This window comes from Chanodichthys erythropterus, chromosome 1 (assembly GCF_024489055.1).
Source record: "Chanodichthys erythropterus isolate Z2021 chromosome 1, ASM2448905v1, whole genome shotgun sequence".
NCBI classification, from domain to species: Eukaryota; Metazoa; Chordata; class Actinopteri; order Cypriniformes; family Xenocyprididae; genus Chanodichthys; species Chanodichthys erythropterus.
The window spans coordinates 24,499,539-24,525,100 of NC_090221.1; the positions used below are offsets into that span (position 1 = coordinate 24,499,539).

The window sequence follows — 25,562 nt, forward strand, 5'->3', positions numbered from 1 at the left end:
AGAGCGCTTGCTGAAGACACAGAAGCTGGCGTTCTTTGTTCTCAGGAGTGCTTTATAGTTTACTGGTCCGTGACGTCACCCGCACTGACGTCCCGTCACACTATTGGTTCGATTTCACGAGTGCTTCAAGACAAAACGCGCAGAGGCGTTCCCAAAGCGACTACGCAGCGTCGATGTTCCCATGAAAGGGAACTATTTTTTAATAGTTTTAGTTAAACTAAAAACAACACTGGTGCATGTGTAAGAGAAGATCTGAACTAAGTCTGCACAATGACTCATGACACAGGAACTTGTGGAAAAAGCATGGGAGTCATCTGACTTACTGACATACATCATGCGAGATATCTGACTTAAGTGACCGGGTAAAATAATAATCAATGACACAGCACTTATGTATGTTTATCTTTGTGATTCTTATGGATTAGCACTGTTATGACAACACAATCTCATGGCAATTCTTACTATTTTAAGTTTTGGCAAATTGGTGTCTAATTCGTATAAATTTGTTAGATCTCATTCATAAGTTTTTGTATCTGCTTATGCCCCAAGTTATGGGTATGTTTAGGGGTGGACCTTCATGCTTACTTTTTTCTAATAATAATATGTTTTTGTATGATTCACATTGTACAAATCTGTATGAAATCGCCACCTCAAAATAGTTATGTTTTCCCATGAGATAGGGTTGGTTACGAGCATGAACTGTGCGCTGGTAAACAGAGTGAATCTGTACCCTGTGGAGGAAAAGATGATTGTCCTGGAAAGGCAGTGTGGGAATTGCTGGCTGCATTCAGCTGGGATCGACCTGTCTTTGAGGCAAGGTGTGGGGGTGGAGTCATTGCTGAAGGGTAGGAGCTCAGCTTTGAAGATGCGGAAACTGGATGAATGGTATGCCCAGATGCAGAGAACGCTGTGGGGACAGGTGATGCTGGGGACGACAGAGGAGATTCAAGAAGAGAAGGGTCCATTTCTAAGCCCTGAAATAAGGGGAAAAAAAGAGAATGAAATAATAGAGAGTACAAAATAGAGGAGAGAAAATCATATTAAAAGAAGGCTGCACGATATATCGAAATATTGCCAATGTACACATTGCAATATGCATATCGCAACGGCATGTGATATGAATCATTTTAATAGGCTTCTACAAAACATTGCGAAAAGTCAAAGTTTTAGGTCAAAGCATATAGCAGTGAATAAACTAGGCACGCAACTTACTGTACGTGACTTGCTTGATGTTAAAAAGAGTTATTAACCACAATAAGTTGCGGAAAAGAACTCCTTAAGGTCTCACACTCTGCTGTCTGACACACACACACACACCTGAAGCACATGCACAAGCCACCTTTCTGACAGCGTATGATCCATTTAGTTCTCTTTCATGCCTTATTGCACTCAAATACACAGACTGTTGTGTCAAAATGTCTGTCTTAGAGAATATTCATTAAAACACAGTCGGTTATGTCTTAAGTGAACTTTATCAGTTAGGAAAGAAATCGGATGCATTTCAGTAGGATCCGTGGCCGTGCATTAGGTCTTAAAGGGACAGCAGCCTAATAAAGTAAACCTGCTGCTGTCTGTCAAACAACAAAAGATAAAGAGAAATTCACTCACTGCTCTTGACTGAATAACTTTTATAGCTTTATTATGAATCAATGTATATTTAATTTATGTAAGGACTATGCAGTGTTTTAGATTTGATCATTCATTTTCAGTATTGTTTCTTACTTGAACGCTATTTCAAGTAAGAATTTGTCCTATTGTATTTGTCCTATTGTTTGTAGTTCTTCTATTTCTTTAATAAAAAGGATAAATTAAAATAAAAATAACAAATCGTCCACCCCTTGTTTCAGGTGTTTTTGTTTATCTGGATGTTCTTGATGGTAGGATTTAGGTTGATGTAACTATATACTATCATGCAGTTTTTGGTATTTAAATATTGGCATATTTTTTGTTAATATTAAATTGTAAATATTGTTTACAGTGATGTTAAAATTACAGTCAGATTTGAGACATTACTTTTTAAGTAATCCTAAAACACTTCTGGTCACTTTCAGAAGTTGTAATGATGATTTCTTTTCCCAAAAAGAATGTGAAACATATATCGGTTATATAATTTTCACTTTTTAAATATATTTTTAAATATAATTTAAATTGAATTTACACACTTAAAGCAATATCATATCGAATATCACATTATTTAACATTATTTAACAAACTTATCGCATATCGCATTCTTCAACAGCGCACAGTCCTACATTAAAACATAATACAATATAGTGTTATATGTAATTTTAAAAAAAACATACTAATTATATATTTTAAGTGAGTACATTTCTTAGTATTTTATTGGTATTTTAATTTATTAGTATTTTAAGTGAATTTATTTTAAGACCCAAAAATGTTATTACGTAAAAAGCAAATTCATACGGTCAATTTAAAGGGTTAGTTCACCCCAAAATGAAAATTATGTCATTAATTACTCACCCTCATGTTGTTAATCTTCGAAACACAAGTGAAGATCTTTTTGATGAAATCTGAGAGATGTCTGTCCCTCCATTGATCACTGACACTTCAAAAAGTTCATAAATAGATTGGAAAACTAATCCATATGAATTGAGTGGTTTGGTCCAAATTTTCTGAAGAGACTTGATCGCTTTTTATTATGAAAAGATTTAATTTAGTCACACATTTTTACTCGCATGTAAACATTGATCAATGAACATAAGCAGAAGCTCAACCGAACATGAATAACACACAACAACAAACCTCTTCCGGAAGCTCAAACGTGCTGCTTAACCAATAAGGTTCATTCTTGTGTGTTATGCAGCACGTTTGAGCTTCCGGAAAGTTCTGCTTTCTCTCTCACTCAAACGCACACACATACACTACGGATACACACTCGCACAGAAACGTGTTGTCAGTGCTGCTCTGACGAATTAATCAGTAAATAGTCTAGCAGCTTAAAAGCTACATGACATTTATCACCAAAGAGGTAATAACTGTGTGGTTCTTGAGGTAAATAAACTTAAGTTTTGTAAACTGCTCATAGAGACAAAGCGCATTTAGGCCACGCCTACATCTGGGAGGGGGGGGGGGGGCAATCAAACCGTCTCCATTGACTTTGTATTGCGTGAGGCTGCCTTCTTGTCATTTCTGACTTATAACAAAAAACAGAACAAGGTCTAAAAGCTGCTATGTGACAAGGTGTGCAGGAAACAAGCTAAAAAACGTTCCGCCAAAAGGGGCGGGGTAATGTGCTATATAAGCGAGCAAATTGCCATAGGCCATCAGGCCATATCGACTGAAGCGACGACCTAATCCGCAGCCTCGTGGCATGGCAAGTAACGCAGTACTTGTTCCATATCTCAGGGAAGGTTATGTTAGTAACCTGGTACATTCCCTTTCGATATTTCACTCATACTGCGTATGGGGGAACGAATTCAACCGCGCCGTGCCACGGCTGGGGAACGACAGAACTTGAGCAGGCACCAGAAGGGGCCGAGGACAAGTGAAGGCCGAAGCCGTCGTACCCTGTTACACTACGGAGGAGAGAACTCCTGAGTTTGTGATGTGCAAAAAGCGGAATATTAAGGGGCCGCAAATTTACACTGAAAGGACCCAAGCATGCAAGGTCGGAACATCCAACTGGTAGAATCTGACGAAAGTGGATGGCGAGGACCAGCCGGCCCCCCTTACAAATGTCTTTGATAGAGACTCCACTGGACCAGGCCCATGATGAAGCCATGCCGCTAGTGGAATGGGCTCTAACTCCGATGGGGCAAGTAGCGCCTGCAGAGGAGTAAGAAAGAGCTATGGCGTCAACGATCCATCGTGATAGACGCTGTTTTGAGACCGGAGACCCTTTGGTGCGGCCACCAAAACAAATGAATAGCTGATCAGATTGCCAGAAGGGCTGTGATTGCTCGACGTAGACGCGCAAAGCCCTAACGGGGCATAGTGATTCTAGCTCTGGCTCGCCCGATAAACGGGAAAGCGCAGAGAGTGAGATCACTTGTGCTCTGAACGGCGTAGAGAGCACCTTGGGAACGTAGCCAACCCTTGGTTTAAGCAAGACCGTAGAGTCGTTAGGCCCGAATTCGAGGCATGCAGGGCTCACAGAGAGTGCCTGAAGATCGCCAACGCGTTTAACCGACGCCAATGCAAGTAGCAGGGCGGTTTTAAACGTTAAGGGCTTGAGGCCTGCTAGACTTAATGGCTCGAAAGGAGGACCTTTAAGAGCCCTGAGGACCAAGGAGAGGTCCCAGGGGGGAACGGTGAGGGGACGAGGAGGATGTAATCGCCTAGAACCCCTCAGAAACTTAATAATCAAGTCGTTCCGCCCTATAGATTGTCTAGCAATGGGCGAGTGAAACGCCGCAATGGCTGCTACGTAAACCTTGAGCTTGGAAGGGGCTCGCCCCGAGTCCAGTCGCTCTTGGAGGAAGGTTAGTATGGAAGATACTTCGCATTCCTCCGGGTCCATGCTGCGTGTAGAACACCAGCTAGCAAAGACCGACCACTTCTGGGCGTAGAGACGTCTCGTGGACAGAGCTCTTGCCTGTGAAATGGTGTCTAGCACATTCCTGGGGAGGTCAGACGGCTCACGTCGAGGATCCACAGATGTAGAGCTCAAAGCTCTGGCTGTGGGCGCCAGATTGTTCTGTTCGCCTGAGAGAGGAGATCCCATCTCAGGGGAATTGGCCATGGGGCTTTCGTGGAAAGCCAAAACAGCTCTGGAGGTCCAAATCTGGCTCCTCCAGAGTGGGGCCACCAACAGAACTTTGTGTCCGTCCTCTCTGATCCGTCTGACGACCTGAGGGATCAGGACGATCGGAGGAAAGGCATAAAGACAGGTATTGGGCCAGATGTGGGCCAATGCGTCGTCCTTCTTTGAAAAATAAGTTGGGCAATGAGAGTTGTCTCCTGAGGCAAAGAGGTCCACAGCATGTCTGCTCCCAGATTGCTTTTCCCAGGTATATGAGTCGCTTTGAGCGATCAAACTCTTGGGGAAGCCCAATCCAGAAGGCTCTTCGCCAGAGCGCATAAGCGGCTGGGCGAAAGATCCCCCTGGCGATTTATATATGAGACCACTGTCATACTGTCCAATTGGACTAGGACGTGGCGATCCGTCAGACGAGAATGGAAGGCTTGGAAGGCTCGTATCACTGCCAATAATTCGAGGCAGTTGATGTGAAGGTGGCTTTCCTCGTGTGACCACGAGCCGAAAGCCGGGCTGCCCTCGCACAGGGCGCCCCAACCTGAGTTGGAAGCGTCTGTCGAGAGAACCGTCCTTCGTGTTACCGCCTGTAGGGGTACTCCTAGAGTGAACCAAGTAGGGTTCATCCAAGGTTTCAGAGTCATTAAACAGGTTTGATTGACCTTGAGGCGAAGGCGCGAAGCGTAAGGAGGGACCAGGGTTTTCAGCCAGTACTGCAGGGGCTGCATGCGAAGCAGGCCGAGCTGGAGCACTGGGGAGGCGGAAGCCATGAGCCCTAGCAACCTGTGGAAGAGCTTCAGAGGGAGGTAGGCCTTGTTCTTGACGGAAGCTGCGAGCTGCTGAATGGCCAGAGCGCGCTCTGGTGAGACTACGGCCGTCATGCGGACCGAGTCGAACACTGCACCCAGGAACGAAATTCGTTGAGTGGGGAGTAGTGAGCTCTTGTCTAGGTTGACCCTGAGACCCAGGCACTGTAAGTGGCTGAGGAGCATGGATCTGTGGTGTTCTAGTTCCGAACGCAAGCTGGCCAGGATGAGTCAGTCGTCGATGTAATTCAAAACTCGTATTCCCATCTGTCTCAGAGGGGAAAGAGCCGCATTCATGCACTTCGTGAAAGTGCGGGGGGCCAGGGAGAGCCGAAGGGGAGGACCATGTACTGATAAGCCACACCCTCGAATGCGAATCTCAAGAATCGCCTGTGATGGGGGGCTATCTGGATGTGAAAGTAAGCGTCTTTTAGATCCAGCGAGCAAAACCAATCCTCGTGGCAAATCTGCGCGAGGATCTGTTTCAGCGTCAGGACTTTGAACTTTCGCTTCATAAGGGAAAGGTTCAACAACCTGAGGTCCAAAATGGGTCTGAGACTGCCGTCCTTCTTTGGTACCAGAAAGTAGCGGCTGTAAAAGCCCGACTCGCTCTCTGGAAAGGGGACTGTTTCTATAGCTCCTTTCCTGAGTAGAGTTAAAACCTCGGCTCGGAGGACGTGAACATCGTCCGGTTGTACCATGGTCTGGATGACCCCTCCAAATCGCGGAGGTCTTCTGGCGAGATGGAGCGAGTAGCCCTGGATTACGACTTTTAGATTCCAGCTTGACACCCCGGGGATGGCTTTCCAAGCCTTGGCCCGTGTGGCAAGAGGGAGGATTACGTCGGGTGATGGCCCGAGAGAGGGCGGGCCAGACACCGGGAGGGATGGAAGAGGAAATTTGCTCTTTTGTGAAATATTTAAAAATAGGGTCGCCGTGAAAACGGTGGTTGGGGAGGGCACAATACTTGTGGGCCCTGTAACAGCAGGTTGTAACAGCAGAGACGCGAGACTCATGCACTCGCAGTGCGGGCATGAGCCGTCGACGAGCGCGTTATCCGCGTGGGACTTGCCCAGGCATCCCACGCACTCGTCGTGCCCGTCTCCTTCATGCAGAGGGGCTCTGCACATACCACAGGAGTGGTGTGGCATTTAGAAATGCCGTGCGCCGTGAAAACGGCGATTGGGAGGCTCTAACAGCGAGGGCCGGTGCTCTAAGCAGTAAAACCGCTGGAAATATGCTCGAAAGCGGTTACTGTAACCACGGGAGGACGCTAGGAGGGCGCGCCGGATGGCGGCAGGAGACCCGCTGGGAAGCGGCCGGCAGCAGGAAGCGGGAGGCGGCGGCTCGTCGACGGTGCGAAGGCGGCAGTCGGCGAGGGCGCGGGCGCTGCGGGAATCCGGCGAGTTGGCTGGGTCCGCTGCAGGGCCTTGTCAACGGCAGCGGAGCGTCTTCTCAGGCGGCGAGCTTCTTTCCCAGTGAGCAGGCTTCGGCGAGGATCAGCGAAGAGAAGTTCAGTCGTCGCTGAAGGAGAAAGGACTGATGGCTCATGGCGATTCGCTCGCTTATATAGCACATTACCCCTCCCCTTTTGGCGGGAATGTGCGCACGCTCTCTTCTCATAGGCCGCGCAGCTGAGCCGCGCCGCCACTGGTTCAACAACAGACAGAGTTCAGATAATGTATGTTTCAGTCGATGGATGCGCAAAACGTTACAACAACGATAATCAGAAAGCGTGGACAAAACAGTCACTCTTTGTAAACTGTTAACTGCGAGTGCCGTCTGCTGTAATGTCCAGTCATTTACGCCGTCATCACCGGGGTGTTGATAGCGCGAGCGCAGGTGAGACCTGAACAGCACACGTTGCTATCTGTGTTTAAACTAAACTCATTTAAGCCTTGCTGATTTAAACCTTCAAGAACAAGACGCGAAAGAGAGCTCGCGCTGTAAGAAGATTTGTGTGCGCTCATCCGAAGCGCGCACACGTTTTTTTTAGTCAGCGCGCAAATGCTGAGTTCTCTTTCAAGTCTTGCACTTCAACGGACAAATTCATACAAAAACTATGTCAACATGCCCGTCTTAGCGAGTATCCTAGCAAACATAGTCAGTTATGTCTTAAGTGAACGTATATTAGTCGAGAAAGACAGCGCATGTGGAACAGTACTGGATCGTGCATGTCTTATAGGGAAAAAAAACTATTCCTGCTGCCTGTTTTTAATGTTAAATCAAACAACAAATAACAAAGAAATCACTCACTGCTGTTGACTGAATAGTTTTTGTAACTTCAATAATGATTAATCTTTATTTATTTTATACAGTAAAGATAATATGCAGTGATATTTTATATTTGATTACTTTATCCATTTTCTGTACGTGAAAACTACTGTTAGATACCTGAAAAGCACTGTTACTGGATCCTGCATCTGTTTTTTCGCTCTTCTTTATTCTTTTTCATGTATTATAGAAGTATCGGATCGGGACTCGGTATCGGTAGATACTCAAAATCAAATGACTCAGACTCGGACTAGAGGGCAAAAAAACGTGATCGGGACATCCCTAGTTTTTTGTGTAGGGAGGTTTTTCTTTGGGTGTTTGTTTTAGCGCTCGAGTTGCCGAATTATTTTGTAAATATTGTGTGTGATGTAATGAATTGCGTTTCGGGCCCAGTAGTTCAATGAGTGAAATGGTAAGCAAATTGTTTTTTCTTTTTTTTTTTGGTTGAACTTAGGATCCAGATTTCTTTTTTTCATATGCCTGTTTTTATCTTATGTGGCTGCCCTATTGTGTTTTGATTCATTTTTGTTCCTGCATAAGATTTATTGCATTGCATTTAAATGTAAAATTATTTAATTATTTGTTTTGTGACTCATTTATTGTTGTGAGGTAATTAAAAGGTAAATGTTTCTGGGCTTGACATTTAATAGTTGTGATTTATTTATTTATTTATTTGATCTATTTTTCTTTTTCTTTTTCTTTTTTTCGAGTAGAATATGATGTACTGCATTGTAATGTAATATGATTGGAATTGAACTTGAATAGAAAAAAAATAGAAAACTTCAAATCAACTTTCTTGTGGTTCCTTGTTCTATGTGATTCATATAATAGAACTGATAATGTCATACCTATATGTGGTGTCTCTAATGATGAATTTAATTTAATAATTGTGGTGGTTTTTACCCCTGGCGCCCAAAGCCAATCTTTTAAGGCCAAATACCGTCACACACTGATGAGTCAAATATCCAGATGTCGGTTTCATGTTGCTGATTACGTTCCCCTCCAGTGGGCGTAATGTAACGTCGAGCTCTGTCTCAATCGCCTGTATCCACTTTTGTGTCCTTGAATACTCATTTTTTGGGTCGACAGCTTATAAAAACTTCTGGGTTTTTGGTTCTGGGTTTTTAGCTTGTTTGCTGTACACCTTGTCACATAGCAGCTTTTAGACATTGTTCTGTTTTTTGTTATAAGTCAGAAATTAAAAGGAGGCAGCCTCATGCAATACAAAGTCAATGGAGACGATTGGATTGTTTCCCCCCCCTGGTGGGCGTGTTTTTCAGATTATGACGTGTGTCGCTCTGTCTCTATCCCAAATAAGGGGAGTGGCAACATCAGTTGCATCCACAGAGTTTTCCTCACGTTGTGCCGGGGAATAGAGAAACACCTTTGTTGAATTAGCAATCAGGGATCAAAGCTATAAAGGTATGATGTTTCATTGTTGTTGGGGGAGAGTTTTTGTTGATGCTGCGGAGTTCCTTGCCGAGGCTTGCCAGGTCGGGACATGGGCTGGAGATTGTTGTACGATGCGTGCAAATAGATTGGGAGGTATATTTTGTAGTGTTGGGGTGTTCCCCTACTAAGTTTGGTGGCCGTCGTTGATTTCCTGATCATTGTATCCATGGGCACACAGGACACCCCCACAGCCCCCGTGGTGCGTAGGGGCCCCCACCCCATGATGGGCCCGTCGCAGATTCACCCATTTACTATGTAACCTTTGCTTTTTTTTTTTAGAACTGAACTCAATTGACTATGAAGATGAAAATAAAGCATCCAAGTGAGGCTCAAAAATGCAAGCAGAAGACCATAGAAAATAGTGCTAAATTACCAGAAAAGGGGGGAAAATTCACTGTTGTTTCCATCGCTCGTTTATAAGGTGGCTAAGACAACAGCAAGTCATGACATGCTGTGTTACTGTTAGCGTACGTGTGCTGTTAACTCGCGTTTTGCAGGATTTTTTTCACATTGCAGCAAAACAGACTTAAAATACTCTGTCATTTCTTGTCATAGAGGCATAAGTAATATATCAATTGAAACTATAGAATGTCTTCTTTTATTTCTGTACACTGAGTAAAAACACAATGTTGTTCTTTTTGTAAAATAAAGAAAACTAACATGATGCGTGATCTCTCGTCTCCCTCTGAACGAAGTCCAATCTGATAGTTCTCAGAAAATGAACTGTATGTTATGAATACTAATGACAAAAAAAAAAAAAAAATGACACTTGCGTCTAAAGAAACATTGAAATGTCAGATTTTAAATCGTGCAAGTCAAATCGAAAACAAACATTCTGTGTTTATGTAATTTGTATGAAAATAGAGCCATGTCAGAAGTCTGTGATTCAGCTCATAATCCGCTAATGCGGCCACGGCCACAGAGCCAGCGCTATTCAGATGCAAATTCAGAGGCAATACATGCATTCATCGTCTCAATCGTGTATTTATTGTCTTGAAAAGTGTTTATTTGGATGTTAAAGCCATGGTTAGTGATCTCTAGAAGACATGCCGTTAGTTCCTAGTTCCTTTTCTTCTTTATAATTTGTGGCCTAAAGGTGTACAGAGAGCGCCCTCCAGCTGCAAGTATGAATTGAAAACACAGTATCCAGCACTCATAGTGATGACAATAAATATTACTTCTCAGTATAGAAAATTGACATAAATATATGAGAATCCATCAATATTTCTCCAAATGTGCATGCTTTTAAGCTAAAAGCCTATATGAAATGCCATAGAGGTAACATCATTGTTCAGACACTTTGCATCACAGAAATACATTATATTTTAAAGAATATAATAGAATACCATTATTTTAACCCTCTGGAGTCTGAGGCTGATTTGGGGCCTGGAGAAGTTTTGACATGCCCTGACATTTGTGCTTTTTTCAGTTGTTCATAAACATATTAATGGAAAAAGTGTCATTACACTGTATTCAGCACAAACTAGGCTACAATAATATGTGAGGAACATGTATGTACATGTTTGTGTTTTTGAAGGAATAACATTTATGCATGGTTATTGAAAAAACAAAAAACTTAAGTCACTGAAATAAGGCCAAAAAAGTATAGTAAATCTGTGTTTACAATACTTTAGGGTATTGGAGGTTGTAGACTAGAGTTTTTGCTTCAAAATTATGTAAATTATGCTGCCTACTCCTTCATATAAAAGCGCTGGTGTTTTCAATTCATACTTGGAGTCAGAGGGCGCTCTCTGTGCATTTTTAGTCCACAAATTCATCTAAAAGAAGAAGAGGCTATTCCATGAATGGAGTTTCCAATTCATACTGAAGCCGGAGGGCGCTAAAGAAACAAAAACTCATCTAAAATTCATCTATAGAAGAAAAGGAAACAGGAACTAATTGCATGTCTTCTAGAGCTCCCTAACCATGACTTTTACATCCAGATAAACACTTTTCAAGACAATAAATACATGATTGAGACGATGAATGCATGTATTGCCTCTGAATTTGCGTCTGAATAGCGCTGGCTCCAAGGGCGTGGCCGCATTAGCGGATAATGAGCTGAATCACGGACTTCTGACATGGCTCTCTTTTCATACAGATTACATAAAGACAGAAGGTTTGTTTTCGATTTGACTTACATGATTTAAAACCTGACATCTTAACGTTTTTTTTAGACATAAGTGATTTTTCTGTGATTAGTATTCACTAAGTTACAGTTCATTTTCTGAGAACTATCAGATTGGACTTCGTTCAGAGGGAGATATCACGCATCATGTAAGTTTTCTTTATTTTACAAAAAGCACAACATTTTGTTTTTACTCTGAGTGTATACAAATAAAAAGATATAGTTTCTCTAGTCTAAAACTCTAGTCTACAACCTCCAATACCCAAAAGTCTTTTTTAATATAAGATTTAATATACTTTTTTTGGCCTTACTTCAGTGACTTAAGTTTTTTGTTTTTTCAATAACCACACATAAACATTATTCCTTCAAAAATACAAACATGTACATACATGTTCCTCACATATTATTGTAGCCTAGTTTGTGCTGAATACAGTGTAATGACACTTTTGTCATTTATATGTTTATGAACAACTGAAAAAAGCACAAATGTCAGAGCATGTCAAAACTTCTCCAAGCCCCAAATCAGCCTCAGACTCCAGAGGGTTAACTGAAACAAATAAATATATTTGGTCTTTGCTGAGAAATTATTATTATTATTATTATTATTATTATTATTATTATATTTTGCACACACGTATTTACCCCATCGCCAACTCTGCTAATGGTCACCTACCGGAATGGTAGTTCTGTCTGAAGTTCTTCTTCAAATGTACCCTATAAGTCTAGAGTCATTTCTTTATTCTTTTACTGTACACTGCGTTCCAAATTATTGTGCAAGTGACATATCAGTAAGATTTCAGTACAATAAACATTCAGATTTTAGTTTTTCTAAGAAAATGTTTGTTTGTTTGTTTGTTTGTTTATCCATGTCTTTTTAGATAACTGGTATCAATCTCAGACAAAATAATTTCCCAGATCTATGGAAACCCTACTTAGAGGTTGTTCCACATTATTAAGCAAGTCACAGTTCTCATGCAATATGGGGAGGAAGAAAGATCTTTCTGAAGATGAAAAGCATGAAATGGTGCAATGTTGTGCAAAAGGCATGAAAACAACTAATATTGTGTAAAAAAAAAAAATGTAGAATATTGAATTATCATAAGATTTGTGAGTGATTTAAAGCACTGTAGAACTCAGTCAGATAAAGGCTTATTAATGAAAGTTCCTGTTAAAATTAATTGTATTAAAAGGGCAGCTATAAAAAAGCCAGTGTTGAGCAGCAAACAGGTATTTGAAACTGCTGGTGTCTCTGGAGTCTCAAGAAGCTCTCTATTCAGGCTGGCAGTTGTGCGTAAAGATGCATTTCAGCCACTCAAAACCAAAGCTCACAAAGAGAAACATTTACAGTGGATTTAGAAATACGTGACTCATTTTTAAATAGTTTTATTCAGTGACTAATGCCGTACTATAATGGATGGCCTAAATGGATGGATTTCTGGACTGTTGGTGAATGGCCACCACATTCCAACAAGACTGCGACGTCAGCAAGGAGCTGGTGGGTGATAATTTGGGCTGGATTATTGGGAAGTGAGATGGAGGGTATTAAAATGACTTTTGCAAGATATGTGGAGCTCATAACTGGCCATTTTCAGCTATGGTATAAAAAGGAGGATAGTGTATAGTACAATGCACTATTGTACAATGTAGGGGTGGTTAATCTGTCTGATTTCCCGATTCGATTCGATTACGATTATTGAAGTCCCGATTCGATTACAGTCGATTTTCGATTATTAACGATTCTCGATTAGCGATTATTGATTTTCCATTTCACAACAGTAAACGAAAATACACTACAAAGTGATTGCAGTATTAAAAAAAAAGTCAGCTACTGAATTACTTAACTCTTTCATTGAGTAACAACAACTCAAAGCACTTTCTGTGTCTTGTAGTTATAACTTCAGAATTATTTGTATGTAGCTTATGTTCTGTAGAACACAGAAATGAATACATCACATTGTGTTGTGACTCATCAAGTTGAACTAAACAATAACAAATAAATGAAAGGCTTATTTCCTTTAGGAAGTAGATCAGAACCAACATACTGTAGAAATTGGACAATTTTCTTCTAGAAAGACAATGTGTTCAGGTGGAGGAAGACTGCAGGTTGCAGTCGAAACATGTCAAGGTAAAGAAAAAATTTCGGTGGTTTAAATCGGCGCTTGTGACTTAAAGTCGAGTGCTTTTACTGTAATTTAGGCAGGCGCGCTCATAATAGAAGCGATTGAGAGCGCGGCTCATGGTTGCATAGCAACGACAGACGCCACTGGAGCGAAAGCGCATTGGAAAGGAGAATGCGGCGCGGACGCGATATGTGAATGCCCCTTAGAACGGCGACTTTTTCTTTGCATATCAGACAGGTAGCAACTAGAGAATAAGAATAAGAATAATTTAGCGGGCCGGATTATGTTTTATTTTTGAGATCAGTTGCGGGCCGGCAGTTTGAGACCACTGATCTAACGTCTTTGCTGCTTACTTGGCGGCCACAGCCAGTGCAGCTGGCATCCAACTTAAAGGTGCATTGCTGCCCCCTACAGTACTGGAGTGTGAAACAGATTAGTGGGGGAAAAAAACAGATGATGACTGCGTGCGTGGCGGTGGGTGGTGGGCCGGCCCGCCGGCCGTCCTGGAGTACCGGCCGTTCTGTGATTCTCCAGATCACACAGATGGCCAGTCCGCCCCTGGCTGGGTGGATCGGTTGGTTGCTCGTTCCTGGTTCTTCCATTTTACACACCTGCTCTGGCTGCCGTTACACGCGCTTGCTAACTGGAACTGGGCGCGTTCGTGACGTTCAACTCCCGGTATAACATTTTTTACAAAATAAAATAATGCAAAAAAAATAAATAAATATATAAATAAAAAATCGATTTTTGAAAATGTAATAATCGATTCATACTCGTCCATAACATACTCGCGATTAATCAATAATCGATTTTTTTCACCACCCCTACAATGCACTATACACTATCCCATGCTACAAAAAAAAAAAATTACCACAGCAATAAAACAGTTTGAAAATGCATTTCTACACCCACTGTAAATGTTTCTCTTTGTGAGCTTTGGTTTGGAGCTGGCTAAAATGCATATTTACGCACAACTGCCAGCCTGCATGGAGAGCATCTTGAGACTCCAGAAGCACCAGCAGCTTCAAATACCTGTTTGCTGCTCAACACTGGCTTTTTTATAGCTGCCCTTTTAATGCAATTAATTTTTTTGACAAGATTTCATGCCTTTTTGCACAACATTGCACCATTTCATGCTTTTCATCTTCAGAAAGATCTTTCTTCCTCCCCATATTGCATGAGAACTGTGACTTGCTTAATAATGTGGAACAACCTCTAAGTAGGGTTTCCATAGATCTGGGAAATTATTTTGTCTGAGATTGATACCAGTTATATAAAAAGACATGGATAAATAAACAAACAAACATTTTCTTAGAAAAACTAAAATCTGAATGTTTATTGTACTGAAATGCATCGATCAAAATTACTGAAAATTTGCGGCCGAAACAGCAATTTTTGTTTTCGATCAAAGTGGTTTTGGAGGGCTGAAATCGACCAAAACAACGAGGTTTAGCTTCTCCTCGCGTTTTGACTGGGTTCTAATTTGTGCACATCGTGGAAAAACCACAAATATGTCAATTTTCTTTTTTTATTATTATTAGTGATAGCCTATAGCATGTATTTTCAAGATCTTTTTTTTTCTTCTTCTTCTGTTGATGCGTGAACAAAACTACACTAAAATTTGTAGCGCACCCATCCAATAATAACAATAAACTCTGCTTAATATGAAAAAGTCTTTCAAGTTTTAAATTCTGTCGAAAACAATTTAAAAAGATAATTGCAATTTTTAATCTCACAATTCTGACTTTTCTCAGAATTGAGAGATATAAAGTCCAATTGTGAGGAAGAAAAGACTGACTTTTTTCTCAGACTTGCAAGTTTTTATATCTCACAACTTTATTATCGCATAACTTTATGCACACATTTGCGACTTTATTTCATGCAATTCTGAGGGGGGAAAAGTCAGAATTGAGAGAGAAATTTGCAGTTACCTTTTTTATTGTTCAGTGACGGAAAACAATGGTTACATAGCACCTCAGGCTCAGCTCCGACATAGCGCGGATCAAGTGTGAACAAATCTTGTCCTCTTTAGTCTTTACTACTATTACAGCAGCAGGTAAACATGAATTAATGTTGAAAGATAAATAACTTCCTGAAATGTATCGCGTATCAAACTATTGCGTCTTAAACTATTGCGTAATCGATCAATCAGTGTTTCAACCGCGGAAACACAACAATGAAACAGCTTGAGAATAACGTCACATTTACCTCAGAAAAGTCATTCAATGACCATAAACTGGATAGTTAGCTAGAAATAACCCTAAAATAGCATTTAATATACAGCACTGTATTATATTTTGACTGAACCTGCTGTTGTCTTCGTTAATATTTAAGTATACTGCCATTATTTAAATGTTTATAGTTAACCAACAAATTGGAGTAGAAAAAAAATTATAAAGTTTATATAAAAATTCTTTATATAGCTAAATGTTTTATTTTCAAAATTTTATTTGATTGTTGATAAATACATTTTATTTAATTAACTGATTAATCAATTTTATTTTCGTTTTCGGTTAAGGTTTTTGACTAAACTAATAGGCTATTTTAATTTGTTTCTGTAAAAAAGTAAAGAAAATTCAATGAACTAATTAAGAAGTTTAATATTAATAAAAACTATTTTCTTCTAAAGGAACCTTGAAGAAACCTCCTTCTATTTTTAAAACAATTAAATTGGAGCAGAGGCATGTTTGGCTGCAAGTTGATAAAATATTATTCCTGCCAGGATTTTAGTTCAACTAAAAAAAAAAAAAAAAACTAGGTTACATAGCCTATACGCCATATCAAAATTACATGTTATTAATAACATTGGAAGCATCAATACAATGATAACTGCATACAGAGTACAGACAGCAGCAGGTACGTGCACAACAAATTTTCATACATGACGTCACTGCTGGTGGGAAGGGCCCCATCTCGTGCTTTGCGGGGGGGGCCTCACAGATGTGCGGTACACCACTGATTGTATCCTATGTCTGGTAGCGGGTAAAGAAGCCAGCAGTACACTTTTATTTTCATTGTTGTATGGTTTGCTGACATATACTGTATATGCTGGTGTATTCCTTTGTTTGCCGGGGTGGCCTTATTTAAAGGGGTCATATCATGAAAACTTGACTTTTCCAATGTTTAAGTGAGCTTGTGTCTCTGGTGCATCTACCAGCACAGAAAATGTGAAAGGACAACCCAGTAACCATTGCTGTGTCCCAATTCGCCTACTTATACTATGCCCTAAAAGTATGTACTCTTTCTGTGAACAAAAAGTACTTACTTTTGAGTGTGTAGCAAAAGAGTAGACAAGCTTTGGGACATACTATCCCAGCTAACCAAAATACGTGACTGTTACGTAACTGCAACGTAATTTGGTGACCAAACTTTCGTCGTGGCGACGTAACTAGTTACGTCGTGGCAACCGGAAAAGTGAAAGGTGCCTATACGTCGCCACAACGTAACTTTGTGACGTTGCCAGTTAGTAACTGCGACGTCGTGGCAACGTTGTGTATCAATAGTTGTGTGTTGGTCATCAGTTGGTAATTCTTATTTTTATTTATTTTTCTATGGGCGGACATGCAGTAGTTTAACCTAATTTATGTCCTCATTTGCCCAAACTAATGTAAAGGCTATTCCAACAGCTGTGAACGATGAATGCAGACTCGAAATGAATTCAATTCATTTATTTTGAAAAACACACAGAACATGAATAAAACTCCAAATAAAAATAATGAAATACACTCAAACTATAAATAAAAACATATAGCCTACAGCGAAACATAAAATGAAAGCATTCAAGACGTTTTGCTCTCAGTATCATTAAAAACATATGCTATGCTAACGTAACATTTTGCATAACATATATTTCAGACGATCAAGGAAATCACAAAGGTAAAAATATTAACAAAAGTACTTAAAGTAGACTGTGGGTAATGTTACTTAACCAATCTGACGCAGTTGTTGAACTTTATTGCTATAAAACTGACGAGAAACACAGAGAAACGTCGACGCTGTCCTCTCCAGCAGCTTGAATGTTTTCCCGGTTGCCATGGCAACTCTAACGGCCACCTGCACTAACGTAAACATAACAATAAAAAAAGGTTTTGCGTCTTTCCAAAGTTAACTTTATACATTTTTATAAAAGCCATTTATTCGTTGTCACCTCGGAAAAATAAATTCTTCTCTCAGAAAAATTAACTTTACACTCTTATCAACATACTGTGGGCACGCGCGCACTACATTTGTGGAGGCGCGCGCTGTATGTCACGTCACTATATATAAAAAACAGTCATCCATACTCTGATTTGGTGAAAAGAAACCTTTTTTTTCTTAAGGGGACATTTCAGTCTTGTGTCTGACATTTAATTACACGTTTTATATAGCAAATTCTGGTAATAATAACATATAAAGAATGTGTAAATGATGGTAATGAAATTACGAGCACATGACGTTGCTGCTACGTTGCCAGTAAGTCATGGAATGACCATTATATTACGAATAGAGGACGTATCTGGAACGTCCTTGGTAATCTTGTAACGTTTGGAGAACGTACTGACGACGTTGTGATATGGTAATTTGATGGTAATATTATTACGGGCATACAACGTTGTAGTTACGTTACTAGTAAGTCATGGAATTACCAATATATTACGAATAGAGGACGTATCTGGAACGTTCTGGGTAATCTTATAACGTTAGGAGAACGTACTGACGACGTTGTGAGATGGTAATCTGAAGGTAATGAAATTACTGGCATGCGACGTCGTAGTTACGTTGTCAGTTAGTAAGTCATGACATTACCAAAAAGTACGAATACATTACGTAACTGTTACGTCGTGTGTTAGCTGGGATCACGTCATACAATCGCGTCTTTTCTCTGTCGCATCCTGTCACTGTAAACTGCCCTGTCAATCATCTTACATTCTCCACATTTCATTTAGCCAATTTCCTACCGTATCGAAGTGAAATGCAGCACGTTGATCTGCCGTCGCGTGTCTTTCATGTGGAGAGCTCTCCTCATATTAATGCATAATGGTGCATTTCAAGTTAATGGCCATTCGGATATTTATAAAAGTCTACACTGGTATTTGCAGATGAAAAATAACATGGATAACATTAAATAATTATTTTCTATCGGGTTAAACTGATTATTAGTCACTCAAACCTCTCAGCTTCGATCGCGCATATCCGCCATGATTTGTAGACTTTTAACACTTTTTACTCGTGTTTGTAGTTCTGAACTGAATCCTCATCCAAAGCGCAATGGGTTGTGGGCAATATTAGCCTTTATAGTGTGCACGGATCCACACTTTGAAAATCTACCGGAAATAGTGGACCATCCGTGGACTTTTGGCATATTCTTTTCAACATACTATGCTTTCGGACACACTTATTTTAATCTCACATACTATTTAGGATGGATAGTATGGACATTGGGACGCAGGGTTTGTTTTGGTAAGCTTTTCTCTACAAGCATGTGAAAATTAAAGCAGTTCTGATTTTGGTCCCCTTGTAAAGTAGGACATAATATTATTATAATATTACCGCCCCCTGAATCTGTATGTTTCCACCCACAGCGCCGCTATTGTTTCTGCAATCGACGAGTAATAGATGAGTCCTGCAGTTGTTACAAGCATTACATTACATTATTAAAGCTACGTGAAGGACAGCAGCACTCAAGAACAACCGTCCCTGAGCTTGTGATATGTCTCAGCTATGTAAACATTATCACTGATCTGTTAATGGCTATAATAGCATACATACGAGTCTCCATAAACTCCTGGCATCTGAGCCAGTAAGGATGCAGTGGTGTTTTTTTATTTATGAAGGGAATGTGGCTAGATAAATTCATATACCAGTATGTGTAAGTCATTAACACTAGAATGCTGCACACAACTGTCAGTAAAACACAGGATTTCCCAATATTTCCTGATGTTTGCAAATTGTCTTCATGAATGTGTTTAGTAAGCATGTTGCTAATGTACTGTTAAAGTGTCATGAAACCCCAAAACACTTTTTTTGAGATGTGAACATATGTATAAGTTGCACATCATTGAAAAAACGAAAGGTACTCAATGTTATTCATAAGTGAAAAATAGTTATTTTTGCATTTTTTTTTTAAATGATGAGTCGGAGCAACGTCACAAAATACTTTCGGCCCAAGTATGGGAATGGTTGAACATGCTGACGTAGACTGCTTCGAGCGATTCTCGACATATATTCATGACTTAAAGCTCATTTAATCCAATCACTGCACTGTAGTTTGCATGAGATTATAATTGCTGTATTATGCATGAGGAAGTATCACTTCTCTCGCCTCGGTCTGTTGTCATTCAGAGACATATTGTTGGTGTTCGTTTCCTCATTGCTACAACACAATGTGTTTTCCTGCGACACGACCAGAGCAGAGGTTTGTGTGCATGTGGATTGTTTTGCTGTAATCTACCAGCACAAATGGAAAATATGTTCGCATGAGATCGCATTACAGCGGAGAATCCAAATGTCACAAAAGTGTGGCTCATTCACCTCTGCCTGCTCTAGCTGCATTCAAACATGCAGGCGGTTTCCTTCAGCACAGCATATGTGTTGTTTGTATTTTGCTCGCGATGCAGTCAGAACTGGAGTTTGAATACGAACACATGAAAAATACGATTATTATTATGTACACGTGGAGTGCGCATATGATCCGTTTCAGCGTGGAGCTCCGCAAAGAGTTTAATAACACTAGCCACGTGGCACATAGCTCATAAAGAATAAAGTATCAGTGTTTAAAGTAGAGCTGCACGATTAATCATATCGCAATCGCGATGTCAAGCTTGTGCGATTATATGACGCAGAATGCTGCGATTTTATTAAATACAAAAAAAAAAAAAATGTATTTAATAAATAAATAAATACATGTGTGGACACGACAACCCATTCTCCGAGAGCTCTTTGCCCATTTTATACACTGCTAATATAAAGAAGACCAGTCAGTTTCAGTTTAGGCAGTGGCACGTGTGGCGCGCATGACTTTTTCCGGTGTGTGGCACAGAGAACGGTAAAGATGGATGCGGAGCAAACGGTCACTGAACTGGTGGCAAGAAAAAACGCTACCTCTGTTATATGGAGATATTTTACTATAAGATTATAAACCAAGATTAGTAGTGGTTAAACGGATCGTTGTTGATCCGTGATCCGTACGGACCAAGGCCCACGGTTCTAGACGCATTTGATTCGCGCATCAATTGCATCAACTTTAACCGCAATAGAGTGAAAGGTTATCATTTGAACGTGTTTTGTCGTGCTAGTTTACACATTGAATAGATATAGATAAAGAGAGAGAGAGAGAGAGAGAGAGAGAGAGAGAGAGAGAGAGAGAGAGAGAGGCGCGTTAAAGCTCGCGAACTCCAAATTGATTTCTCTTTCACGTCCTCAATGCACTTGGATGGTCACATACACGCATTATGTCGGTAAAAATACCCCTCTCAGCAAGTATTCTCGTAAACACATTCAGTTATGTCTTAATTGAACGAGGTGAGAATTCAGACGGGTATATATCTGATGTGTGCGTGCATGTCTTACTCTTAAAGTGACAGCAACCTATAAATACCTGCTGTTGTCTGTCATGTAAATCAAACAACAAAACACAGCTTTAACAAAGATTAATCTATATTAAATTTAAACAGTGACCAGTGTCATTTTACATTTATTTATTACATTTCTGTGCATTAAAATTAATACTACAGTTAGACCGTATACTTTATTCGTAACTTTATGTAGTATTTATCTATGCTTGTTGTAAATGGTGTACAGTATTTGTTCTTTTTACAGTCTGTTCACTTGCCTTTAATAATGTATTACTTAGGCTAGTAGTTTATGCTGTGGTATCAGAGTAGTTTAAGTGGGCTAAGTAATAAATGCAAAGTTAAGTTACCCCCATCCAATTTTTTTGTGCTGATCCGAAAAATGATCCGATCCATGACGTCATAACAGTGATGTGATCCGAACCGTGAGTTTTGTGTTCCGTTGAACCACTACAGATTAGTAAAGAAATAAACATCTTAAATGGGATTATAAAAAGTTTGCAGTAATGCAAAGATGTTATTTAATTTTGTAAAAATATTTTAATTTGAAAACGCTGTGCATTTGTTTGTTGTTGTTGCTAGATCGAGTTAAGACACATTTCAGCATTATCAGTAATATGTGTGTATTTTCATTGAGAACCAAGCAAGATGACTCATGATACTATTTATTATATCGATATCGCATATCGCAATCGCAATATTGACCTCAATAATCGCAATATGACATTTTCCCCAAATCGTGCAGCCCTAGTTTAAAGTTATTTCACACATTCTCCTGCACCAAACACTAACCAGCACGGTGTAGTTTTGCACACATATTTCATCAAGTCTTCTTCAAATGAATTATATGTGCAAACTGGACAATGATACAGTGGTGTTGTTACGATTACGCAGGCATGAAACAGAGTGAGAATCCAAATGCAAGCACCAATGTTTAATAACAAAAGGTAATCAATAAACAGGAGTAATTCACAGACAGCAGACGAGAGCAACGGCAAGAACACACTCACCAAACGAATCGACCAACAAACAACAAATGAAGCATAAAGGTTTAAATAGACACGTTAACAATGGGCTGATAAGGGACAGTTGTTGGTGATATGATGTCATGGTAACTAATGAGGGTAACTATAGCGACACACAAGGTACAGGCAAAACAGAAACCAAAACACAGGAAATAGAGATTGAAACAAAGAAAACCAAGATTACACTTCAACAGAAAAGTCCTACAAAACACCGGGATTCTAACATAGCCCCCCCTCAAAGGTGCGGCTTCCAGACGCACCTACAAACAAAAGATCCAGGAGAGCGGTGGAGCGGAGGCAAACTCCGAGGCGAGACGGAGGGCCCGGACCATGGAGTTGAGGAAGGACCAGAAACAAGTGTCAAAGGAAGCCGAAGCAAAACAGGCAGTAAAGGTGGCCGGAGCGGCGCCAGCTGAGTAGGTGGCCGGAGCGGCGCCAGCTGAGTAGGCGGCCAAGATGGCACAGACCGGACCAAGTGCGTAGCGACCGGCGGGCCTGGACTTGAGTGCGTAGCGACCGGCGGGCCTGGACTTGAGTGCATTGTAACTGACGAAATTGCGTGCAAAGCGGCCAACGGGCTTGAGAGCGGAGCGGCCGACAGGGCAAACGGCTGCTCTGAGACGGCAGCAGGCCATTCTGGGACAACAGCGTGTTTCTCTGGGACAACAGCGGACTGCTCTGGAACAACAGCGGGCTCGAGCTGGCAAGCTGTTCCCAAGTCCATGGAGCTCGAGTACATCCTCCACGCACGCATGACAGCCAAGACATAAAAGGTAAAAACAGCCCTCTTGGCCATGACAGAACTGACAAGGAGAGAGGGCTGCTCTGGAACAACAATGGGGACGTGACGGAACTCTGGGCGATCAGCGGAGACGTGACATTGCTCTGGGCGATCAGTGGAGACGCGACATGACTCTGGGTGAACAGCTAAGACGTGGCGCTGCTCTGGGCAATCAGCGGAGACGTGACGTTGCTCTGGACAATCCGCAGAGGCGTGAAGTGACTCTGGGCGATCAGCGGAGGCGTGACGTTGCTCTGGGCGATCAGCGGAGGCGTGACGTTGCTCTTCCACGACCCCGACAGTAAATGCCGAGCCGCTCAACTGTAATGCCAAATCAATATAATATTCAAGAGTCCAGCTAGGGTGATGCAATGGCACAAGAGATTTGAGTGGCTCAGATAACCCTCCTCGAAAGAATATCATTAAGCATAAATTGTCCATACGAGTCAAGTGAGCCACCTCTACAAAGTCCCTCACGTAATCCTCAATAGACAAATCTCCTTGACGGAGACGCAAAATTTGTGCTGCTGGATTCATGGTTTGGTTGGTCGATCTGTTACGATTGCGCAGGCATGAAACAGAGTGAAAATCCAAATGCAAGCACCAACGTTTAATAACAAAAGGTAATCCATAAACAGGAGTAATTCACAGACAGCAGACGAGAGCAACGGCAAGAACACACTCACAAACGCATCGACCAACAAACAACAAATGAAGCATAAAGGTTTAAATAGACACGTTAACAATGGGCTGATAAGGGACAGGTGTTGGTGATATGATGTCATGGTAACTAATGAGGGTAACTATAGCGACACACAAGGTACAGGCAAAACAGTAACCAAAACACAGGAAATAGAGATTGAAACAAAGAAAACCAAGATTACACTTCAACAGAAAAGTCCTACAAAACACAAAACACCGGGATCCTGACAGGTGTAGCCTATCTGAATGCGACGACACGATTATTCTAATAGAAAAAAGACTGATTTGAGACTGCAGTGCTCATAAACGTAATCAAAGTAGCATATTATTAGCCCTATTCTTTCGCATTTCTCCCTTGTGCTTGGGAGTTTGTTGTCATTTTCTCTGTGCTCATATATTAATATTCATTATTCTGTATAATGAGTGTGTTCTATGTCTGTGCTTCATTGGTTGTTCTCTCCCCTCTTCTCCCCCCTCTACACTCCCACTTTTCCAGAGCTTTACACACCCATTTTTACAGAGTTTTTCCAGATCAGAGGTGTGAATGACCAGGCTAAAACGGGGGTTTCATGGCCCTTTAAATGTGGCTAAAATTAGCATTGTTTCTTACTGAATTAATGGAGAACAGAGCCATTTCATTATTTTCATTTTTAACCCAAAAACGTGTGTAGTCTGTATAATTCATAAACGCATTTTCATTTTTATTGAGTCTCTCCTTTAGCCACGTTAGCTGTGTATCATGCTATCAGACTCATTCGGAATCAATTTTTAGCAAACATCCACAAAATACATGCCATATGTTATATGCTGCATCAAGAACAGTTTGTAATGATCCATTTTGTGAATTATATTTGCTGTGTGAACTTCTGTATTATGTATGCCTCAGTGTATTGGAATGACGAGCAAGCTTGGGGGTGGGGAGCACGAGCTCATTTGCATTTAAAGCAACCCACCCACAAAAACGGCTTGATTTTGCTCACACTCAAATCAGGGCAAATTTGACAAGCTATAATAAATTATCTTTTGGGTATTTTGAGCTGAAACTTCACAGACACATTCTGGGGACACCAGATATTACATCTTGTCAAAAGGGGTATAATAGGTTACCTTTAATGTGTGTGACTCTTATTTGTCCCCCGGCGCCATTTGTTTACAGCACGTGTGTGTGAGTAAGGGGGTATTGAGAGCATGTTATTGTTATCTCCCATATGTCTCCTATGCTGTAAATTGACGACGGCTATGTATTTAGCTTGAGTGGTATCGATGGTATATCCTTAATAAAATTGTGTGTATTCATTTGTGTGGTATTTTAAATGATTTATTAATGTATATGGCTTTGAGGTTTGCAGTGTAATGAAATTATGCATGTTAGGTGATCACATGAATAAATTTAATGTATTTCACAACAGTCTTATTCTTTTCTAAGCCAACTTTGCTGATTATCAATTTCAAATACATTGGCTCTCATTTATCAAACGAACGGAGAAACCAGCGTACATCTGAAAGTAAAAATCAGCTTACGACAACGCTCACATGTGACTCATTAAACTTTTGTATGCTGCCAATTCCGTCACAGAAATGAACAGGTTTTGATAAATGTGGTGGCTGAAAACAATCGTCATTTAAATATCACGCCCTAAATTTTAGAAGCCTCGCCCTATAGATTATCACACAGAGAAACGTATCCCGGCCATGAAGAGGAAGTATTTGCATGAAAAAGAAATGTATCTTACTCTACAAACATCTATCAAACTTGTAATTTCAAACAATATATATATATATATATATATTTTTATAATACAGATGAACATAAAACAGATGAAAATCTCAATGTATACATATACTATACTATACACACACAAAAAAAGGAAACAAACAAAAGATCCTGAAATTCAGTAAAAGAATGTTTTATGTAGTGGTGCACTTGTAAATATCGGGGAAAAAAATGTGATTGGGAAAGATCAAAGGTTTTATACAAGTGTTCAAAGGTGGCAAATTTTTCACCTATAT

General features: G+C 40.5%; 1 protein-coding gene across 2 annotated transcripts in view; it reads right to left on the reverse strand.

The window, feature by feature from the left end:
- wfs1b (Wolfram syndrome 1b (wolframin)) overlaps window positions 1-25,562 on the reverse strand; it is a 110,601-nt gene that overhangs the window by 58,603 nt on the left and 26,436 nt on the right. For both annotated transcript variants that reach the window (XM_067390759.1, XM_067390760.1), the window contains exon 2: window positions 731-974. In XM_067390759.1, coding sequence (XP_067246860.1) covers window positions 731-965 — 235 coding nt within the window. In that variant the 5' untranslated portion in view covers window positions 966-974. The remainder of the gene's footprint in view (window positions 1-730; window positions 975-25,562) is intronic.